General features: G+C 39.6%; 1 protein-coding gene and 1 pseudogene across 2 annotated transcripts in view; one reads left to right on the top strand and one right to left on the bottom strand.

Annotated features, from left to right (window-relative positions):
- Nucleotides 1–20,552, bottom strand: part of DIAPH2 (diaphanous related formin 2) — a 940,956-nt gene that overhangs the window by 182,833 nt on the left and 737,571 nt on the right. The window contains exon 26 of the mRNA XM_081115447.1: nucleotides 19,557–19,692. Coding sequence (XP_080971573.1) covers nucleotides 19,557–19,692 — 136 coding nt within the window. The remainder of the gene's footprint in view (nucleotides 1–19,556; nucleotides 19,693–20,552) is intronic.
- Nucleotides 15,070–16,855, top strand: LOC308510968 (cytoskeleton-associated protein 2-like; annotated as a pseudogene). Its single transcript has one exon. The product of its transcript is annotated as a cytoskeleton-associated protein 2-like (transcript).

Raw genomic sequence — 20,552 nt, 5'->3', positions numbered from 1 at the left:
TCTGAGGCACCTGCCAAAGTGTCACAAGGTATCAACGGAAAACAGCAGTGCTCTTTCAAATGAAGAAACTCAAGCTGTGCATTAGCCTGGCAAGTAGCAATATGAACAGGGTGGGGGGCAAAGAGGGGTGGGTGATCTAGGAGGAAATCAGAAAGTTGTGACCAAAACTGAGACTAATAAGACTATGTACCTGAAAAATATTATGCTAAGTGAAATAAGCCAATCTGAGAAAGATGACTATCACATGATCTCACTTATTTGTGGAATTGAAAGAACAAGATGAATTGACCAATAAAATAAGACCCAAAGCCTGGAGTCATGGATAAGACTGGCATACCTCGATGTGGGGGGGGGGGGGCGATGAGAAGAGATAAACCAAAAAACTTATATACTTATATTCATAGCCTATGGATACGGGCAATAGGGTAGTGAAGACCTAGGAGGGGTAGCTGGGGCTGCAAGGAGATGGGGAAAAAGGGACGGGGGTGGGTGCTATCTATAATACTATCAACAATAAAAAGCCTTACATCAGAAAATAAAACTGGGTAGAGCACAAGGTACTAATGAAAGATTGGCTGACCATAAAGTAAGGGATGGGAACCACCTAGATCAGGGGTGGGGAAGCTTTTTCCTGCCAAGGGCCATTTGGATATTTATAACATCGTTTTTGGACCAAACTTATCAACTTAAGCATTAGCCTGGTATATTTGGTCAAACATTTAATTAACTCACCCCTAATGTCTTGGCAGGGCCAGACCAAATGATTTCACAGGCCTTATATGGCCCGCAGGTGAGATGTTCCCCACCCCTGACTTAGAGCAATGTGTAAGGCCACAGGTGGAACACCTTGGCGAGATGGAAATCCAGGAATGAAAATTCCTGTGAGGTTAATATGAAGCTCAAAGATCCCATGTCTTGGGGATGGTGGTGGGACAAGGCTTGGTTCTCTCTTGGTTGAGAAAGTTCATAAAGAGTTCTCAATAGTTTGATACCTTCACCCACTGGAAATTCTAAATGATGTATTTCTGGCAGAAAGTAATTCCAGATGGATGATCTGAGATGTAATACCTGAGTACGTGTAAATGAACACTGAAAATAATTATCAGACTGTCTTGTTCTAAGGTGGATCATGCAAGACCCTGACATCAATACTATATGACTTTCTAACTAGTTTTTTAAAAACATCTTTATTGTTGAAAGTATTACATATGTCTCCTTTTTCTCCCCATCGACTCCTTCTAGCCCACTCCAGGCCTTCACCAAACTACTATCTGTGTCCATGGGTTATGCAAATATGCATACAAGTTCTTTGGTTGATCTCTTCCCACCCACACACCCTTCCCCGCCTTCCCTCTGAGATTCATCAGTCTGTTCCATGCTTCTATGTCTCTGGATCTATTTTGTTCATCAGTTTATTTTGTTTGTTAGATTCCATATATAAGTGAGATCATGTAATATTTGTCTTTCTCTGACTGACTTATTTTGCTTAGTATAGTACTCTCCAGGTCCCTCCATGCTGTCTCAAAGGGTAAGAGATCCTTCTTTTTTACTGTTGCATAGTATTCCATGGTGTAAATGTACCACAGCTAAACACTTCAATAAAAGTTAAAAAATGAGTTATCATGACCAATTATATTAATATACAGACACAAATAGTCATTTACTTGTGGGAGTCTATGAAATAATATACACACACATACATACACACAGCATCCAATATAATAAAAGTCTAATATGCAAATTATCCCCTCAGGAGTTTGACCGACTGGGAGTTTGGCCACTCGCTATGATGTGTGCTGACCACCAGGGGGTGGTGTGGAACAAAGGAAGGCCCCGGCCAACACCCGGACAGCCCTGATCACCAGCCAGGCCTAGGGACCCTACCCATGCAGGAATTTCGTGCACTGGGCAACTAATATATATTATATATATATATATATAATATATATATATATATCCTATCTAATAAAAGAGAAACATGGTAATTGCCGTATGACCGCTACCCTTCCCATTGGCTAATCAGCAAGATATGCAAATTAACTGCCAGCCTAGATGGCGGCCGGCAACCAGGCAGCTTGAAACTAACAGGAGGCTTGCTTGCTTCAGTGACGGAGGAAACCAGCGTTCCCTGCCTGCTTTGCTGGCCTCAGAGCTTGCAGTTTGAAACATTGTAACAAATATAGAAGCTAAACAAAACCCCAGAAATCTGCTTTCAGCGAGGCCGGGATCTCAGAGCTGGAGTTGATACAGACTTTCGATTATAGAACAGAAACAAACCAGATACCTGCTTTCAGCAGCAGAGGCCTCAAAGCTGGAGCCAGAGCTAAAGCTGGCCCAGAATAAAAAAGAAAAAAGAAAAAAAGGAGCGGTTGGGAGCTTCAGTCTCAGCCTGAAAACATCCCTCAGCCCCTCACCCAGACTGTCCAGGCACCCCAGTGGGGACCCCCACCCTGAAGGGTGTGTGACCAGCTGCAAACAGCCATCATCCCCTCACCCAGGCTGGCCAGGCATCCCAATGGGGACCCCCACCCTGAAGGGTATGTGACCAGCTGCAAACAGCCATCATTCCCTCATCCAGGCTGGCCAGGCACCCCAGTGGGGACCCCCACCCTGATCCAGGACACCCTTCAGGGCAAACCAGCCAGCCCCCACCCATGCACCAGGCCTCTATTCTATATAGTAAAAGGGTAATATGCCTCCCAGCACCGGGATCAGCATGACAGGGGGCAGTGCCCAAACCTCCTGATCACCCTGAGGCTCTGTGTGTGACAGGGGGCGGGGCCACAACCTCCCTATTCTTCCCTGCTCTGTTCCTGACAGGGGAAGGCGCCCCAACCCCCTGATCGGCCCTGCTCTGTGCCTGATAGGGGGGAGCTCCCCAACCCCCTGATCTGCCCTGCTCTGTGTGTGACAAGGGGCAATGCGCCAACTCCCCTATTGGCCCTGCTCTGTGCATTACAGGGGGGAGCTCCCCAACCCCCTGATGGGCCCTGCTCTGTGCGTGACAGGGGAGAGCTCCCCAACCCCCTGATCGGCCCTGGTCTGTGAGTGACAGGGGGCAGCGCCCCAACCCCCTGATTGGCCCTGCTCTGTGAATGACAGCGGGTGGCGCCGCAACCTGCCCATCGACCCTGCCTTGAGTGTGACACTGGGCGGTGCCCCAACACCCAATCGGCCCTTCCCTGAGCGTGACTGAGGGTGGCATCGCAACCTCCCAATCCGCCCTGCTCTGTGCATGACAGGGGGCGGCGCCCCAACTCCCCAATCTGCCCTGCTCTGAGCCAGACCAGGGGCTGCACCTAGGGATTAGGCCTGCCCTCTGCCACGGGGGACTAGGCCTAAGCCAGCAGCGCGTTATCTCCCGACGGGTCCCAGACTGTGCGAGGGCACAAGCCAGACTGAGGGACACCCCCCTTCCCCCCCGAGTGCACAAATTTGTGTGCACCGGGCCTCTAATATATATATGTGTGTGTGTGTATATATATATATATATATACACACACACACACACACACACACACACCTTTGTGTGTGTATACTGTCACCTTAAAAGGCATCTTTACTAATGAGTTCGTCTAGTAAAATGATATCCATATTCACTTTTGAACATATTGAAGTTTTATTGATCTCACACACATTTCCATACCTATGAAAGCCCACCTATGAATACATAATGTCAACATAGTCAAGAATTAAGGTCAAAGTTTGATACATTCTTTCCTATTACTCTTCCTAGATTAACACTCCTTTACTCTCAGTGAAAATAAAGACATCTGATTGATGCAATCCTAGACTGCTCCTAGAAAATTAGTAGTTATTAGCTATTTCCAAACAGCAAGCACATTCTGGCATGACAAAAACATATACGGTAGGAGGGTCTATTATAACACATGGTGCATTGCAGTTCCAAGTAGATTTTTGAATCAACTAAATTTTTTTTTTAGAAATGAAGTGAAAGCAAAAAGGGGCCCTCCTATAGTGCCTAATAGAGTTGTGAAAACACAAAGTAGAGGAAAATGTAAGAGAACAGAGAGAGAGGCTGCTTAATTCCTTTCAAATAGAAACTGAATTGCTGAGGCAGTTCTCACCACCTTATTTATATATCAGATCGCTCACAAACCATGATGTCACCCACCGGGAAGCAATGCATCAGGAAGAGTGTGATAGCGTGACAATCTTGAAGAAGGGAAGGAGGTTCAGGAGAATGATGAAAAGGCATCATCAACTCAAAACATCCAAACGGTTTTATGGATAAAATCACAGAAAAGCATTACATGGCAATCAGAAATGAGTTTCTGAACCTGCCCACAGGCCAGGGGAAAAATCTTATAACAAAGGACTTACACTTTGTGAACTGGAACTTGGTATTTTTTGAATCAGAGATTTTGAGATAGCCAGCTTCCCCAGAAAATCCTTTCCCTGCCATGTCTGTGAGACAAGCAACTATGGTAGCTTCTTATTTCCCCCTCAAAATGAGGCAAAACAAAACCCTGACATATGGCCTCATTTCTGTTTAAATAATATATTTTTATTTAAGACACTAGAGGCCTGGTGCACAAAATTCATGCGCTCGGGGTGGGGGATTCCCGAGCCTGGCCTGTGCCCTCTCACAGTGTGGGAGCCCCACAATCGATTGCCCCAAAGAGGTAGGCCCCGCCCACCCATTCAGGGCTTCTTGATGGATTGCCCCAAAGAGGTAGGCCAGAGCCAGGGGTCCCACCTCCGTGCCACGCAGAGCTGAGGGAACCCCCAGCATCGCTGCGTGGAGCTGCCGGGCCCGTCTCCATGCCACATATGCAGTGTCAAGTTCCCGTCCATCCGCGTGCACCTCATTGTGCACGCAGTCCCGCCAACCTGCTGGCGCCTGCTGTTCACGCAGCCTCCTGGTAATGGATTGTGATGGCATGAGGGCATGAGAGTGTGACAACCATTTGCATATTAGTTCTTTATTATATAGGATTATATAAGATACTACTGTCTGTGTAAATGTTTGCAATGGCGCCTCAAGAATACAGACTTGTGGCCCAGCCAGTGTGGTTCAGTGGTTGAGCATTGACCTATGAAACAAGAGTTCACTGGCTCAATTCCTGGTCAGGGCACATGCCCAGGTTGTGGGCTTAATCCCCAGTGGGGGGCATGCCAGAGGCAGCTGGTCAATGATTCTTTCTTATCATTGATGTTTCTATCTCTCTCTCCCTCTCCCTTCTTCTCTGAAACCAATAATATATATATAATATATATATATGTATGTGTGTGTATATATATATATATATGTGTGTGTGTGTGTGTGTGTATATATAAATAATTTTTTTTTTAAGAACAAAGACTTGTGGTTTTCCTTTGCTACAGAAGTACAACCAGTTCGTAGTAGTTCTGTCCTTATGAGCCACATCCTTCAGAAGTGTTAACTACTGAAGTCCAGGGCACATGATATCTTCTCCTAAGCTTATAATTATCTATGATTTTTAAAGAGAGAACCCATACATTTCCTTATAAAGCTTTTTATTTTGTTCCTCAGGGGTTTTAAAATGAGACAGGGGACAGGGAAAATAGACTGAGAACCACACTGCAACCCTTACCACCACCCTCCTGTCCACCAGCGGGGAGAGAAGTACTTTTTGAGCGTTTCATTTCAACTGTCATGGTGACTCAAGTGAAAATGACTATAGTTTACACTAGATTACTTGAAATTACAGGCTGTATATACTGTGGGGGATTGATTGTGGTTACACTTAAAGCCTAATGTAGTCATAGTCCATTTATATAGTGCGATCTCCATTTCTCCTCTAAATATGATCAGATATTGCCCGGGCCGGTGTGGCACAGTAGGCTGGGTATCATCCTGTGCACCAGGAGGACCCTGGTTCAATTTCCCATCAGGCAGGGCACATGCCCTGGTTGCAGGCTTGATTCCCAGTAGGAAGAGTGTGGGAGGCAGCCTATCAATGTTTCTCTCTCTCCCTTTCCTTTTCTCTCTCTCTCAAATCAATAAAAAAAAAAACATATTTTAAAGAAAACATGATCAGATAGCACTTAGAACAAAGCTGCACTGACTTTTTGAGTGAAGAAAAAGAGACGCAAAGAAAAGTACAACAAGGCCTAACAACATAATGGATGCCGGTTATGCCAGAGAGAGCTCTGACTCAGAACCCGTTACCTCAAACAATGAAAGCTTCTTTTTTAACACGGGGGAAGACACAGGGGAAGCAGTTTCATATACCACACTGAATTTCAGTAGAACTAGGTTGGTTAAACACTCTATCCTGAGACACACACTTTTCATTTTCAATTGTTTTCAAATAAAAAGAGAAAAATCCCCTTTTCCAGTTGGATTGTTTAAATGCACCTACAGCTACTCCTGTCTAGCAAACGCCAGGCAAGCTCTCCCTACTGATGCATTTCAAAAAAAGGTTCAATTGGCAAAAGAAAGCAAGTGCAAAGGGTTTTTGACAAAAGAGGACTAGAGGGAACACATTTTCCTTTCGCAGAAATACTTTTCGAGAAAATCAAAGGAGGTAGCAACTCAAACCAGGAATGCACTTATATTGGTGAGATAATCAGGGAATTTGAAAAACTTCCTCAACCTCACTCAACTACATAAAATTAGTAGCTTAGTAGCTTAAAAATTGAGATGGGGGTTATGATATAAAAATGAGAGACTAATCACCAAACAAAACAATGCATTTTGACTTTTAGATTACAACACAGTCTAACACACCATACTGTGAGAATGTGGTTCTTCTAACACTGAATCATATAGATCTGAAAAGAATGGCCTAGGACAGTGGTTCTCAACCTTCTGGCCCTTTAAATACAGTTCTTCATGTTGTGACCCAACCATAAAATTATTTTCGTTGCTACTTCATAACTTTAATGTCGCTACTATTATGAATCGTAATGTAATTATCTGATATGCAGGATGGTCTTAGGCGACCCCTGTGAAAGGGTCGTTCAACCGCCAAAGGGGTTGCGACCCACAGGTTGAGAACTGCTGCCCTAGGACCTTGGTCCTGCGGCCCCCTGGACCCATACCCCTCCATCCTGTTTAGTGATGCTCCAAGTAATTCCTAGGCAGCCCTGTCCAGGGCTCAGCAAACAGAAAAGGCTAAATCAAATTCAGGAGCTCTGACATATCTCCTCTGATAAAAAGAGAATTTTTTTTTTTACACAATGTGCACTTAAAGCAGATTCCAACACTGGTTCAAACAAATAGAAGTATTATGTCATCCATAGTTAATTGCACATTTAAAAGGATTATTATTTTTTGCTTCCCAAATGAATCATACCATCATTTTCTGAGCTATTAGGAAAGAGCATATGAAACCCATTGTTCATTTAGATGACAATCAGTATTCCAGGATTAGGTTATAATGTTTTTCTAATAGCATTATAACAAAGGCATAACTGTTTTCTTAAACTAAGATATGGGTTTTTTTTCCCCTCATTTTTTCCCACTGAATAGTGACAATAGTCTGTTATAGATCGTTCATGTGTGAAAGGAGCAACTGAGGATCGACTAGACATAAAAATAGAAGTTTCCATATGTAAACCATTTGGGAAAAAGTGAAAGACAGATGTTATAAGGTACCCATTGTCCTATGTGAGTGGATACATACACACATGCATACATATGCATCAAGAGCCGTTACTTCTCACAGAAGAGAGACACAGAGAGGGAGAAAGGCTGACAGCAACCCCTTAAGCAGGTTAATAGTGCTGAGTTGTCAGACAACAATAGCGTGATTAGGGTGTGTCACCCCTGCTCAGCACGCTGTAGGCACTCAATAAATACTTGTAGAATTAAATTAAAAATCACTGAAAGGTTTGCATCCATAATAATCCTTTTGCATATTTAGTGTAACAATAGATTTTACCCTGATTCTGAAGCAGCCCAGGGGCTCAGGGATTCAATGTGGGTGGAACAAATATAATTAAAAAAAAGAAGTCATTAGAGACTCAGTTGGGTTCAGTGCAGTTTGTTGGTTCTATGAGTCTGTTAGGTGTAATTACTGACATGAATCTAAACGCATTTGACTGAGAACGGAGCCAAATTAATTGCGATGTTGGTCTATAACAGCTGTTATTCATTTGATACTTTTCTCTAATAAGAATATTAAAATATGGAACCAAAGTATGTTTCTAAGAAGTGATTAGGCCACCTACAATGTGTTTTGGTCCTTTCTCAGGCAGCCAATTTGATTGTTTTTACCCACCCGCTCCAGGATTTTCATGGGTTTCTGCCGAGCAGAGTTACATAAGGCGCGTGTGGCAAAGAGCGCACACTGTAGAGGAAAGCTGGTCTGTAACTGCCAGCACTACTCATCTTCCACCTGAGAACCGATGAAATCTTGTTAAATGCTCACCACACTGAAGACAGCTCTGATAGTTTTTGCAAATCCGAGTTTCTGAATTTAGACTGTAAGAACTCTTAATGAGATCTAAAGTATATTACCTATCTCGTTTCACATATTTATTTTTGTCTCCTATTTAAAAGAATATTTTTAGTAGATGTAGAAAAATGTTTTCCTGCTAACGCAGACAGCATGAGAGATTAGCAGTTATGTCCAGTGAGCTGGTGCCAGAAATTTAATTATTTTAGTATGAGGTCAGAAAAAGATTACTCACGGTAAGTGGCTCAAATTGGCTACAGGAAAAAATAACTAGCACCTTCAGTTAAGCTAGAGGGTATTCTGGAATAGGACAGAGGAAGCCAAGTCTCTGATACCTGTACGCAACCATTCCTGATGCTCTGATAATGGTCCAGAGACAATAACAAAGTCCTAATGATCAACCAGTGGTCTATACCTTGCATGCTGCCTATCTGTACAAAATTATATTTAAGCACTATATGCTGCACATTCATCTGTATAAAATGCAAAGCCAAAAATACTGGGAGGGAGTGGAGAGGTGGTTGGGAGGGTGGGAGGAGGGTTGTAGACTAATAGAGTTCATAAAAATTATGGATAATAAAGACAGATATACACATGGCTTTCTATCCTATATAATAAAGAGTAATATGCAAATTGACCATCACTCCAACACACAAAATGGCCACCCCCATGTGGACACAAGATGGCCACCACAAGATGGCCAGCAGGGGAGGGCAGTTGGGGGCGATCAGGCTGGCAGAGGAGGGCAGTTAGGGGCAATTGGTCCAGCAGGGGAGCAGTTAGGCATCAATCAGGCTGGCAGGCAGAAGCAGTTAGGGGCAATCAGGCAGGCAGGCAGGCAGGCGAGCAGTTGGGAGCCAGCAGTCCTGGATTGTGAGAGGGATGTCTGACTGCCTGTTTAGGCCCGATCCCACAGGGATCCCCCAAGGTGTCCCAGATTGGAGAGGGTGCAGGCCGGGCTGAGGGACAAACCCCCCAGTGCACAAATTTTATGCACCAGGCCTCTAGCATAATTATAAAATCCAATTAATCAAAACATCTCTTCCCCAGGCATTCTAGTCACCAAGATTTTATTGTAGTGATTATTGCCATTAATAGATTTCCTGGATCTGTTCATTGAAATAGCTATTATTATGAATGGGCTAACAACATTTAACATTTAAGTGCTAACCATGTGCCAAGCAAGTGCTAAGAGATTTGTATTCTCCCATTTAATTCTTATGAAGTTCCTAGGAGGCAGGTGCCCTTCTTTCCCCTGTTTTTATAGGCAAGGAAGCTGAGGATCACAGAGGTGAATTGCCCAAAGTTACATTGTTTAGGGTGCAGAGCCAGAATTTGAACTCAGGTTTGTTTGGCTCTAAGGGGGAAAAGGTTGAACTCATCTGGCCTGAAAGCTAACCCAATGAAAGATCTGTCTGAGATGACATGACACAGGGTCATCAGAATCAGCCAACAGGATGTGCTTTATCATTGGATGGTTGCTACTGTGGGAGCTCCTCTTATACCTCAATGCCTTAACCCAGTACTTGAACTCAGAAATTCAAGGAGTGTTTATTGAATGAATTGCAGTAGTGTGGCATGATGTTACCTAAAACGGGCTAAGGATGTTTCATTAAAATAACAAAGCCCCACATTTATACTAAATAACTTAGTTTGCTAAAACCTCTAAAGACCTGTGCAAATTTTTACTGTGATGAATTTTTTTTTTTTTTTTTTGGTGAAAAAGCCCCATAAATCTCCACTGAAAAAACAAACCTAGAGAACACAGAAAATTTCTGACAGTGAATTAACATATATTTCTTGAAATGTTTGCTAATGTAGGGAGCAAGGCAATTTAAATAAGTGAAATATCAGCCAGATATTATTTTTCCTTCATAGATAAGGCTTATTAGGTCAATGATTTTTTTTTCTAGACCAGCTGCGGGCAAACTATGGACCGTTTGAAATGAATAAAACTAAAAAAAGAAAAAGACCGTACCCTTTTATGTAATGATGTTTACTTTGAATTTATATTAGTTCACACAAACACTCCATCCATGCTTTTGTTCCGGCCCTCCGGTCCAGTTTAAGAACCCATTGTGGCCCTTGAGTCAAAAAGTTTGCCCACCCCTGTTCTAGACCCACAAAGTCTACAAGCTTTGTTTAGCTTTTGCAGTTGCATCTATGAGCCATTCATAAGCATTTGTGAAATATGCCAGATTGATGGTACCTATATTGTCTCAATAATTTATACTCTCAGGAGAGCTTTAATACTACCAGGATCAATTCCATTAATTATGGGTATTCTAATATATAATTTTGGTTACTGTAATTTAATGTCAAGGGTATGACATTAGGAAATACAGTTTTGACCTATGCGGCTTAAAATAATGTAATGTAAAATGAACTCATTTACTTACAAGATGTAATTATTTTAAAACTTAGAAAACAGAGAAAAAATTTCTATCCACCACTAATCATAGAGTTTAAATATTTAGGTTTATTGTTTAAAATTTGCTAATTCACTCTCAGAAGACTGACTTATCATCAGATCTCACTAAAGTAGATCATTCTTTATTATCATCCTAGAAGAAACGAGGCAATTCTAGTTTCCATATAATCTTATATAAGGAGGAACAACACTGTTCCTGATTAAATAATATTTGCATACAAAACACACTGGAGTTTCCAATCTCAAAACAACCTTTTTTAAAAATGCATTTCTTTTTATTGCTTCTTCTCAGTCCTTGCAATCAATTTGAAAAGAGATAAACATGAAAAGAGATTTACTCACAAATATTACAAATATTTGATAAGCCTCCTTACTCTACCTACAGAATTAATTAATTTATTTTTAGTGGTCCCTAAGTTAATTATAATCTATACTAATATAATCAAAGGTTGGAGAACATAGATTATACCAAGTACTTTGCATAGTTTATATACTACTACACATTTTAGAGTACATTTATTGATTTAGCATATTTCTTGCTGCAATGAAATTAGGTTTCTCAATTTTACATTTAAATAAATAGTGTATTACTGTGCATGCTCTAATTATAATTATTTGGGAAATGGTGCAATAAATGTTGGTTGAATGAATGAAATAACCCAATATGTCAAAAATATCAATGCATAATTATATATTGGTAAAATAAGCTGCTCTTTAAAAGAAAAAAAAATCTTGGCTATTAGTGAATCTGTTGCTAGGAACTCCTGTTATAAGAAAATTTCCTTCCTGTTACCACCTTCCTAAACTGCCTCAGGTTTAAAATCCTTCTTTGAAGACAGAATAAGGTATGAGCTAATTCTTTTTCTTCTTCTCACCTTTCACTGTCCTTTTCCAACTACATCTACCTTGTAGTCACCTCTCCTTTCTTGTGCTTCTGGCTCACTGTCCTGGGAATCTCTGAACAAATTCCTACAATCACCTTGGCTCTCCAACCTCATCACAAAACAACTCCCGTGTACTTGGAAGGCTGTTCACAATCTTTCCAACAGTCTTCCTACCTTTCCAACAGTTTTCCAATTTAAACACTTCCCTGCAATGACAATATAAGAAAATATTTACTGAACATTGAACTATTTATCAGAAACCAAAGATGTCAACATATAATTGACAGACTATAGCAGGGGTCCTCAAACTACAGCCCACGGGCCACATGCAAATACAAATATTGTATTTGTTCCCGTTTTGTTTTTTTACTTCAAAATAAGATATGTGCAGTGTGCATAGGAATTTGTTCATAGTTTTTTTTAAACTATAGTCCAGCCCTCCAATGGTCTGAGGGACAGTGAACTGGCCCCCAGTTTAGAAAGTTTGAGGACCCCTGGACTATAGTATAAATAACAGGAGTCTCTGTGAGTTATCTCATTTAGCTGTCACGATAACAAGGAAGGCACTATTATTCCATTTTATAGATGAGTAAATTGAGATTATATGGCTAGTCATTTGTGGATGTGGGACTTGAACTTAAGAGCTATCTTCTTAATCATTTTGATGTACTTTCCTATGGGCCATTAAACATATCCTGTATGAGGCCTGATGCCTTACGTGCTGACGTGCACTACTACTGACGCTATTCTCTTTTACTTGACCACTTTCGCCTTTGCTTAGCCAAATACTACCCATCCTTCAGTGTCTAGTTCTACTGATATGCCCTGAGACTATGCTTAGCCTTTTCCATGAAACTTTACATTATTTTATCAAACTTCATTAATTTCCCCTTCTATTTTATTTTGTTAATCCTCACTTGAGGATATATTGATTTTTAGAGAGAGGATGGGAGAGGATGAGACAGAGAGAAAAACACTGATGTGAGAGACAGACATCGATTGGTTGCCTCCCTCACACACCCTGACCAGAGCCTGGAATTGAGCCTGCAACTGAGGTACATAACCTTGACCGGAATTGAACCCAGGACCCTTCAGTCCGAGGGCCAATGCTCTATCCATGGAGCCAAACCAGCTAGGGCGGATTTCCCCTTTTAGATAGTTCTAAATAATCTCTGTTATCTATTAGTACACAGTTTACACTTTGCTGGTTCAGATTTATTTCACCTGAAGGATAGCAGACTATGTCACCCCAAAATATGCCACTTTGGCAGGAGGATTATTTCGAAAGGAAGACAATAAGAAGCAACAAATACAAGATAAGCTCTCTACCCTCCCCCTATTTGCCTAAAAACGGGACATATATTTGTAAAGGTGTCCCTCTTCTCCTCTGTACCAGGAAGGACGAAAGTTAATCACCAGAAGCAACTCTAGATATACCTGATTAGTTCAGAGACAGCACCAGAGGCACTACAGACAAAACGTTATTAACTAGCCCTCACCTTCATTAGTTCCCCATATATTTACCCTCTCACAATTTGCCCCTCTAGAAACTCAAAATCCTTTTCCCTTGTTTTATTTAAAATTTTTTGAAAATGAATTGTTCTGTTGTGAAGCTGTTATATAAGCCCAAGTTCTAACCACCCCTTTGAGTTGCTCATCACCGAGTGCTCCCGCCTCCTTGGGTAATGCATGCATTCAATAAACTGGTGTTGTTGTTTTTCTTGATAATCTATCTTTTTTCAGTCTAATTCATAGGGCCCCAGGTAATGAACCTAAGCTTGATTGCTGGAAAAGAGTTTTCAGCCCCTACATCTCTCTCTCTCTCTGACAAAACTGTAAATCACGGGAGGGTGGGGACTATGTCTTGAATTTTTTTTTTTTGAGATTTTTCAATTGCACAAAATTACTAATTATCAGTAGCTACAAATATACTCTGGGCCCCATGTTATATACTGTACTTAAATAACTCATTTACTCTTCACTAAAACTGTTATAGGAGGTAAATGTCATTATCCTACATTATAGATGAGGAACTGAGGCATGAAGAGATGAAGGACCAGAACAAGCATAAGGCTAGTAAGTGGCAGAACTAGGGCTGGTCTCCACTTTTTGACATGCAGGCTTTAATAACTTTTCAGTCATGCTACTTAATGTTTACAAAATGACTATTTCACATACAATCATGCCTTTTATTTCCTTCATGATTAAAATATACTATTTCTTATCCTGGCCTCTGCCTCCTGATCCCCAATGCTCTCAAAATGGAGCCTTAAACATGGTATTTTTTTTTTTTACAGATTTAACCTAAAAGATATAATCCTCTGGCTGCTTGGTTTTCATGATACTTTTACTTAATTCTGATCACATTTAGATTACAGAAATACCCTTTTGTGTTTGCTTTAGTCTGTTCTTCTGAATAAGTAAATTCTAAAATATTTTTTTCTTGATATACATAATTTTGCATGCCAGGTAAATATATCTTATTGTTATTACTTATTAGCTATATGGGGGTCACAGGATATTTTTTTAAAAGAGAGAGGTTTGCAGTTTGCTAAGTTGATCTGAAATTGAAATTTACAGAAATAGTACATTGTTTGTAATTTTCAAGTGATTTTCTTTACCCAAGGGACTCTTCACTTTAGTTAAGATCCTTGGTTCCAATGATGTGCATCTCTAGTCACATGTTCTGAAGTATGTCTACACTCTACATCGGTGATTTTCAACCAGCGTGCCACAAGAGTTTTTAAAACATGCAACAATTGACAATTTAATCAGGGGCACTGACCTCTTTTTCCTTAGACTGTCAAATTAAAGAAAACGACAACAGCGAACATAACAATAGCTGTCCAGTGTGAATGAATCAAAATTATACCTATTTTTTGTCAGATCAGCAAAAAATATATATTTTTGGTGTACCACGGAATTTTAGTAATTACTTTGTGTGCCATGAGATGAAAAAGACTGAAAATCTCTGCTCTACATAATAGGTATCTCACAATGGCAGTCAAATATTCTGTCATCTCTCGTTCAGTGGAAAGTAAGATTACAATGTTCCTGCAATGGCAAGTGGAATACACTGTTCTAATTGGACACATTTAAAGTTCTCTAAATCACTTTCTGACTGTACGTCATTCTCACAGCTCCCATGGAGTCACATTTTGTGTAGCTCTACCATGCTTCCTCCCAGGTTCTCAGAATGTCTGTAATTGACTTACACCTAGTTAACAACAGCATTTTTTATGAGACACTGTCTGAGAAGCTCACTGACACTGAGTTCCATCTTGACACGCAATGCTGTTCTAATTATTATTTCTTTTTAGCATCTTTTCACCTTAATTAAGACCACATGTGACCTCGCACTGCGATGAGCGCCCCAGCGGTGTCATACGACCCGCAGCTTCCTCTGAGTCAGAGAGCCCAGTTCATGTTTGGAGAGCAAAGAAAACAAAAACTCAAGGAACATCTGTTCAGAAGAAAAACTTTTTTTGCATGTAAACAGGAAAATCAGATATTATCCAGTAGCAACCAGAGAGTGATAACACATGAGGATCACCAAGAAGAAACCTAAGACAAAAAAGTCTCATAAAGAAAATGTCCTTAGAACTACAAGGCACAAAAATAATATTACAACAGGAAAAAAGTATATTCCTTTAAAACCTTCTACTGAATTAACCAATTCGACTATAGCAATTGACACACATAATTTGGACAATAATAATAAAAATCTGCAGTTGTTACCAATTAAAGGTGAGCCCCAAGGTCAATGTATGACATTAATCCAAGCGTTTCACATTAAAAGAATAATAAAAAGGAACAAGTAACCACAGGAAACTAAAGCAAGGTGCTAACATGCTGAAGAACTCTGTGCTTGTGGCCAAATTGTTCAATGTGAGTTCAAATCATATAGAAAACCACAATAATACCCATAGTACCCTGGGCTCCCTGAAACAAGGCATCAGTAGAACCTTTGCCAATGTTACAATTTGGAAAGGGTCTCATGAGAAAGAATTACTACAATTAAATAGTTTTCTTTAGCGTCAAACCCAGCTCTTCTCAGGAAGTAAAAAGAAATAAGAAAATATCAAGGAGCATCACATCTGAAATCATAGCCAGGCCTGCTTCATTTTCTAACACCAAACTGATAGAAAAGTCAAAATCCAAAGACCAGCATGGACATACTATAGCAAAAGCAAGTACCGATAGATGAGATATCTATTATGTAGATGGGTTCATCCCAAAGAAACTGCAAAGAAAGAAAAGCTCATCTGAGCGAGTGGAGAGCTAGCAAAAGAAGAATGCTAAAAATCCTCCTAGCTCAGTAGTTCCCCAGCCTGAACCGGAAATGAAAAATCAGTTGGGTCCTTTGGACTACCATGTCAGAAGATGAACACTGACTATTTCCTGGAAAAGTAAACAGGACATTTTGTGAAGGCCTAAAGCTGATTAATGAGGGATGCCCCAAAGAAGAAATGTTGGACACACTGAATGAGCCGATTAAAAATATTTCAGATGCCAAAAAAAGCTTGCTAAATATTGGGTATGCACGTGTTGAAGCACTTACAAGTTCTATTGGAAATCTTATCGCAATCTATGAGAAGGCCATTCTGGCAAGAGCTTGGCCTACTGAAGAAATGCAACATGCAATTGGAGATACTCTAACAATGAAGAGTCAAGAAAAAGTTACATTTGGAGAAAATTTTGAGGAGACTTGTTCAACTGAAGAACAAATCTAGAGTCAGGAAAACCTGAAATGGAAAATAAACATCATAGAAATGTGGTATTTCAAGATTGCGAAAAAGAGCAAGATAACCAATGATGTTAAAACCCCCAATGCAGAAACTAGGGAGAGTTGCTTAATTAAATAGAATGTGTCTACTACACCATTCTTGCAAAATGTAAAAAAGAAAATGCAATTGGACAAAACAAATTCTACATTTAAAGAGCTACAGTTTCTGACACCAGTTAGACATTTTCAACGTCTTCAAGACAAGACTTCGAAATTGCCAGATATGTTAAAAGACCATTATCCTTGTGTGTGTTCACTGGAACAGTTAACAGAGTTGGGAGATGAGACTGATGCGCTTAGATACGGCCCTAATGCAGCACTGTGCCAGATGTATTTGGAGACTGAAACAACAGAAGAGAAATAAAGCTATGATAAGAAAGAAGGTTTTTATTATTCCTGGGGTGTTCTGTTTGTTTGTTGTGGCTTCATATGTCTCTTAGGTCAGAAGTTGGCCAAGGACCTAAGTATTCGTGGCAGTAAGCTTTTTTTTTTTTTAAACTAACGTTCACATAATAGCAGGTGTTGCTTTCTGTGTGTCAAAAAGCTAAATCCTACCTACATTGTCTATCTCAACAGATTAAGATTTTCTCTAGTAGGTAGGTAAATTTTGTCACCTAATTTACCATTTTCTTTGAATATAGTTAAATGTCATTCCAGTTTCGGTGGTTTATTTCTAAAATAATTAATACTTAAACTTGCTTTGTAATATAAAAACTTAACTGTTAAATCATGTCCCCTGAAACATGATAGTTATATTGTAAACAGTTCTTTTCTTCACACATAATAAGTACCACCAATAAAATTGTTTATGTCTTTGAACTGATACTTAGGTGGCATATATCCTCAATCAACTCTATGTTTTCAAATAAGTAATTGGTCATTGTAAGAGATTAGATCATTTTAAAACTGTGTAATATGAATGTGGTTGAAAATCACATATACCATTTACGTTCATATATTCTATTTGTATAACAGTACCTTCCATTGTTTTCTCATGTTCTAGAGAGTGGGATTATAATTCCTTTTTCAACTATGACTAATATGTAAACAATACATTGAAATATCTAAATAAAAAGATTATACACTTCCAATGAAAAGCTTTCTTGTTGAAAAATATTTATAAGGACTAACACACATACGCGCTGTAAAATAATATTATAATAAATAAAAATAATAAGTATTTGCAACATATGGGCCACAAATCAAGAACTTCATGGTGAAGTTTGCTATTTGATCTGTAAATAGAGATAAGGTAACTACACACAAAGATAAATCCTATCTTTAAAGTGTGTCTTTCATGTTCAGACCACTCAGCCAAGCATGTGCTTAAGAAGTTATTTGGATCTTTATCCTATGTCTTCAATTTTATTTGAAGAGGTAATTAACAAAATCTTGGTGAATAAGAATATATATTATAGGCACAATCAATATAGGACCTTTATTTCTTTTTTTCTTTATAGATACGTTTTTAGGAAAATAGTGGAAAGTAGATAAATACTTGGGGAGGGGCGTGAGGTGTGGTATGGGAACAAGACCATATTCTATGAAGATTGCTAAATGATGTTGATACTATTATTTTACCTCAGCTGTCTACTTTTTTAGTTCTTTAAATTGTTATATTTATTTCATGGTTAGAAAACATAAACTATAGTCAATTCCTGAACATTTTTGTACATTCTAATGTTGTGAAGGATAAGCTTAATGGGTATAGATATTATTTCAGATTAACCATTTAGAAATATTACCACAGAATAATTGATACTGATTAATAATTATAATAAAATATATAATAATAATTACTAATGAACTTGGGCCATTGACTGCCTAGGTCCAGATTTTGGTTCTATCTCTTACTATCTTTGTGAACTTGAGCAAGCTACTTAACTTCTCTGTGCCTAGTTTTCTAATCTTAAAATGAGCTAGTAGCACTTTCCTAATAAGATTTTATGAGGCTTAAATATGTTCACATATGTAAATCTCCCAGGAAAGTCCCTGGTACATAGCAAGCACTACATGTTTTTTGTTTGTTTGTGGGTATTATTATTATTTGACAATGCATTTACAAGAGCAAAGATTCCCTAGCCAGACTGCTTGGATTCTAATCTTGGTGCTAATAATTTCTGTTTGTGTGACCTTGGGCAAGTTCCTTAATTTCTATGAGCCTCAGTTTCCTCATCTGGAAAGTGAGATACTAATACCTACCTCATAGAGATGTTATGGGGATTAATTTACTTCAAACATGTGAAAGACTTAGAACAGCACGTGCACATGCGCAACATTATACAGTGCTTACGATTTTGACTATCACTGTATTTAGAAATAGGGGGTCCATATTGATCATATTGTTTTGTATCTTGCTCTGATTTTGCTTTGTTTTTAAATTCTCTAACCTTCAGAGGCAAAGACTATGCTTTTTTATTCTTATATTTTCAGGGGGAAGCTATCTGGTGCCAATTACTTTATTTACCTTCTCTTCTGTAGAAAGAAAACAAAACCAAACAAAAAAACTACCTTTAATCTATGGTCGTTCTTGCTAACCAACAAAACAACTACTTTATAATACGTGGATATACCAGCATTTTGTTCCTAGGCTCACAGCTGAGCAGGATGCTGCTCCCTAGTTTTTTCTGCTTATAATAGTGCTGTTGGTATCAATTATGACTTGAAATGTTCAAGCCCCCTAGGAAGAGTGTTAATTATTGCTGCTCTGTGTCAACAAAATGAAAATTGGAGCTATAAGGCTCATCTCCCCATACCAGTAAACTCTTCATCTTGCCCCCTTCTTCCCTCACCACTGCCTCATCTGGAACATTTGGCAAAAAAATAAAATAACAAAGAGAAAAAGACTGTTTCAACAACATATTACCTTGAATTGGCTGCCAAAAATCCCGAGTGCTCAGTGTAGGGTGACAAGAAATGCAGATAATTTCATGAGAGAATTTAACACAAGTAATTAATAATATTGTGAATTTTTCTACCAATAATACAATTCACTTCATAATCCAAAATTAAGTGCAATTATTTTGCACTTTATAGATCATTTAAAACATGGAAGTACTTCATACCTTTGTTTATATCAATGAGCTGTTTCTTTTTCTTCTGGCGTTCCAGCTTTTCTTGTTCGGCTTTCTCTTTTGCAAGCTTTGCCCTCCTAGTCTTCTCTTCCATTTCTTTTCTCTTGTTGTTTTCTTTTACTGCTTCCTGTACATTTTTAAACAGTTAAACAAAAATCCTTTCATTACTTATATATACTGGAGAAGTTTTACAATTTTATAATTACATATTCACACATGCACATGGGTGTCTGGAGATGGGAAAGTATTACAGTAGCTTCAAGCTACATCCTATATAATAAAAGAGTAATATGCAAATTGACCCTAACAGCAGAACGACTGGGAATGACTGGTCACTATGACACACACTGACCACCAGGGGGCAGACGCTCAATCCAGGAGCTGCCCCCTGGTGGTCAGTGTGCTCCCACAGGGGGAGCTATGCTCAGCCACAAGCCAGGCTAATGGCTGCCAGCACAGTGGTGGTGGCGGGAGCCTCTCCCGCCTCCTCAGCAGAGCTAAGGATGTCCGACTGCACCTTAGGCCTTCTCCCCACTGGCAAGTGGACATTCCCCGAGAGCTCCCAGGCTGCCAGAGGGATGTCTGACTGCCAGCTTATTTGCGATCCCCCAGGGAGTGAGCCTAAGCCAGCAGGTGGACATCTTCTGAGGGGTCCCAGACTGCAAGAGGGCACAGGACGGACTGAGGGACCCTCCTGAGTGCACAAATTTTTGTGCACCGGGTATGTATATAAGCTACAAGAACCAATAACTGTAAGACATTAAAAAAAATTAGAAATAAACCCAGGCTTTAATTAACATTACCTAGGGTGCCAGAAAATTCAGGACATGAATGTTTACAGATTTAATAATAAACATACTTTCTCTGTTGTTGAAATAAGAAACAGTTTTGGTACACAAGAAAATGTTTAATATGGAAATATGGTTTAGCAAGTATTTTACAACATTATTGCACCTTATGGTCTTATCTGCAAAGTGAGGATTAAAA

Source organism: Myotis nattereri (assembly GCF_964212035.1).
Source record: "Myotis nattereri genome assembly, chromosome: X".
NCBI classification, from domain to species: Eukaryota; Metazoa; Chordata; class Mammalia; order Chiroptera; family Vespertilionidae; genus Myotis; species Myotis nattereri.
Note: the sequence above shows the minus strand (reverse complement) of the source record. Positions and strands in the feature narration are given on the sequence as shown.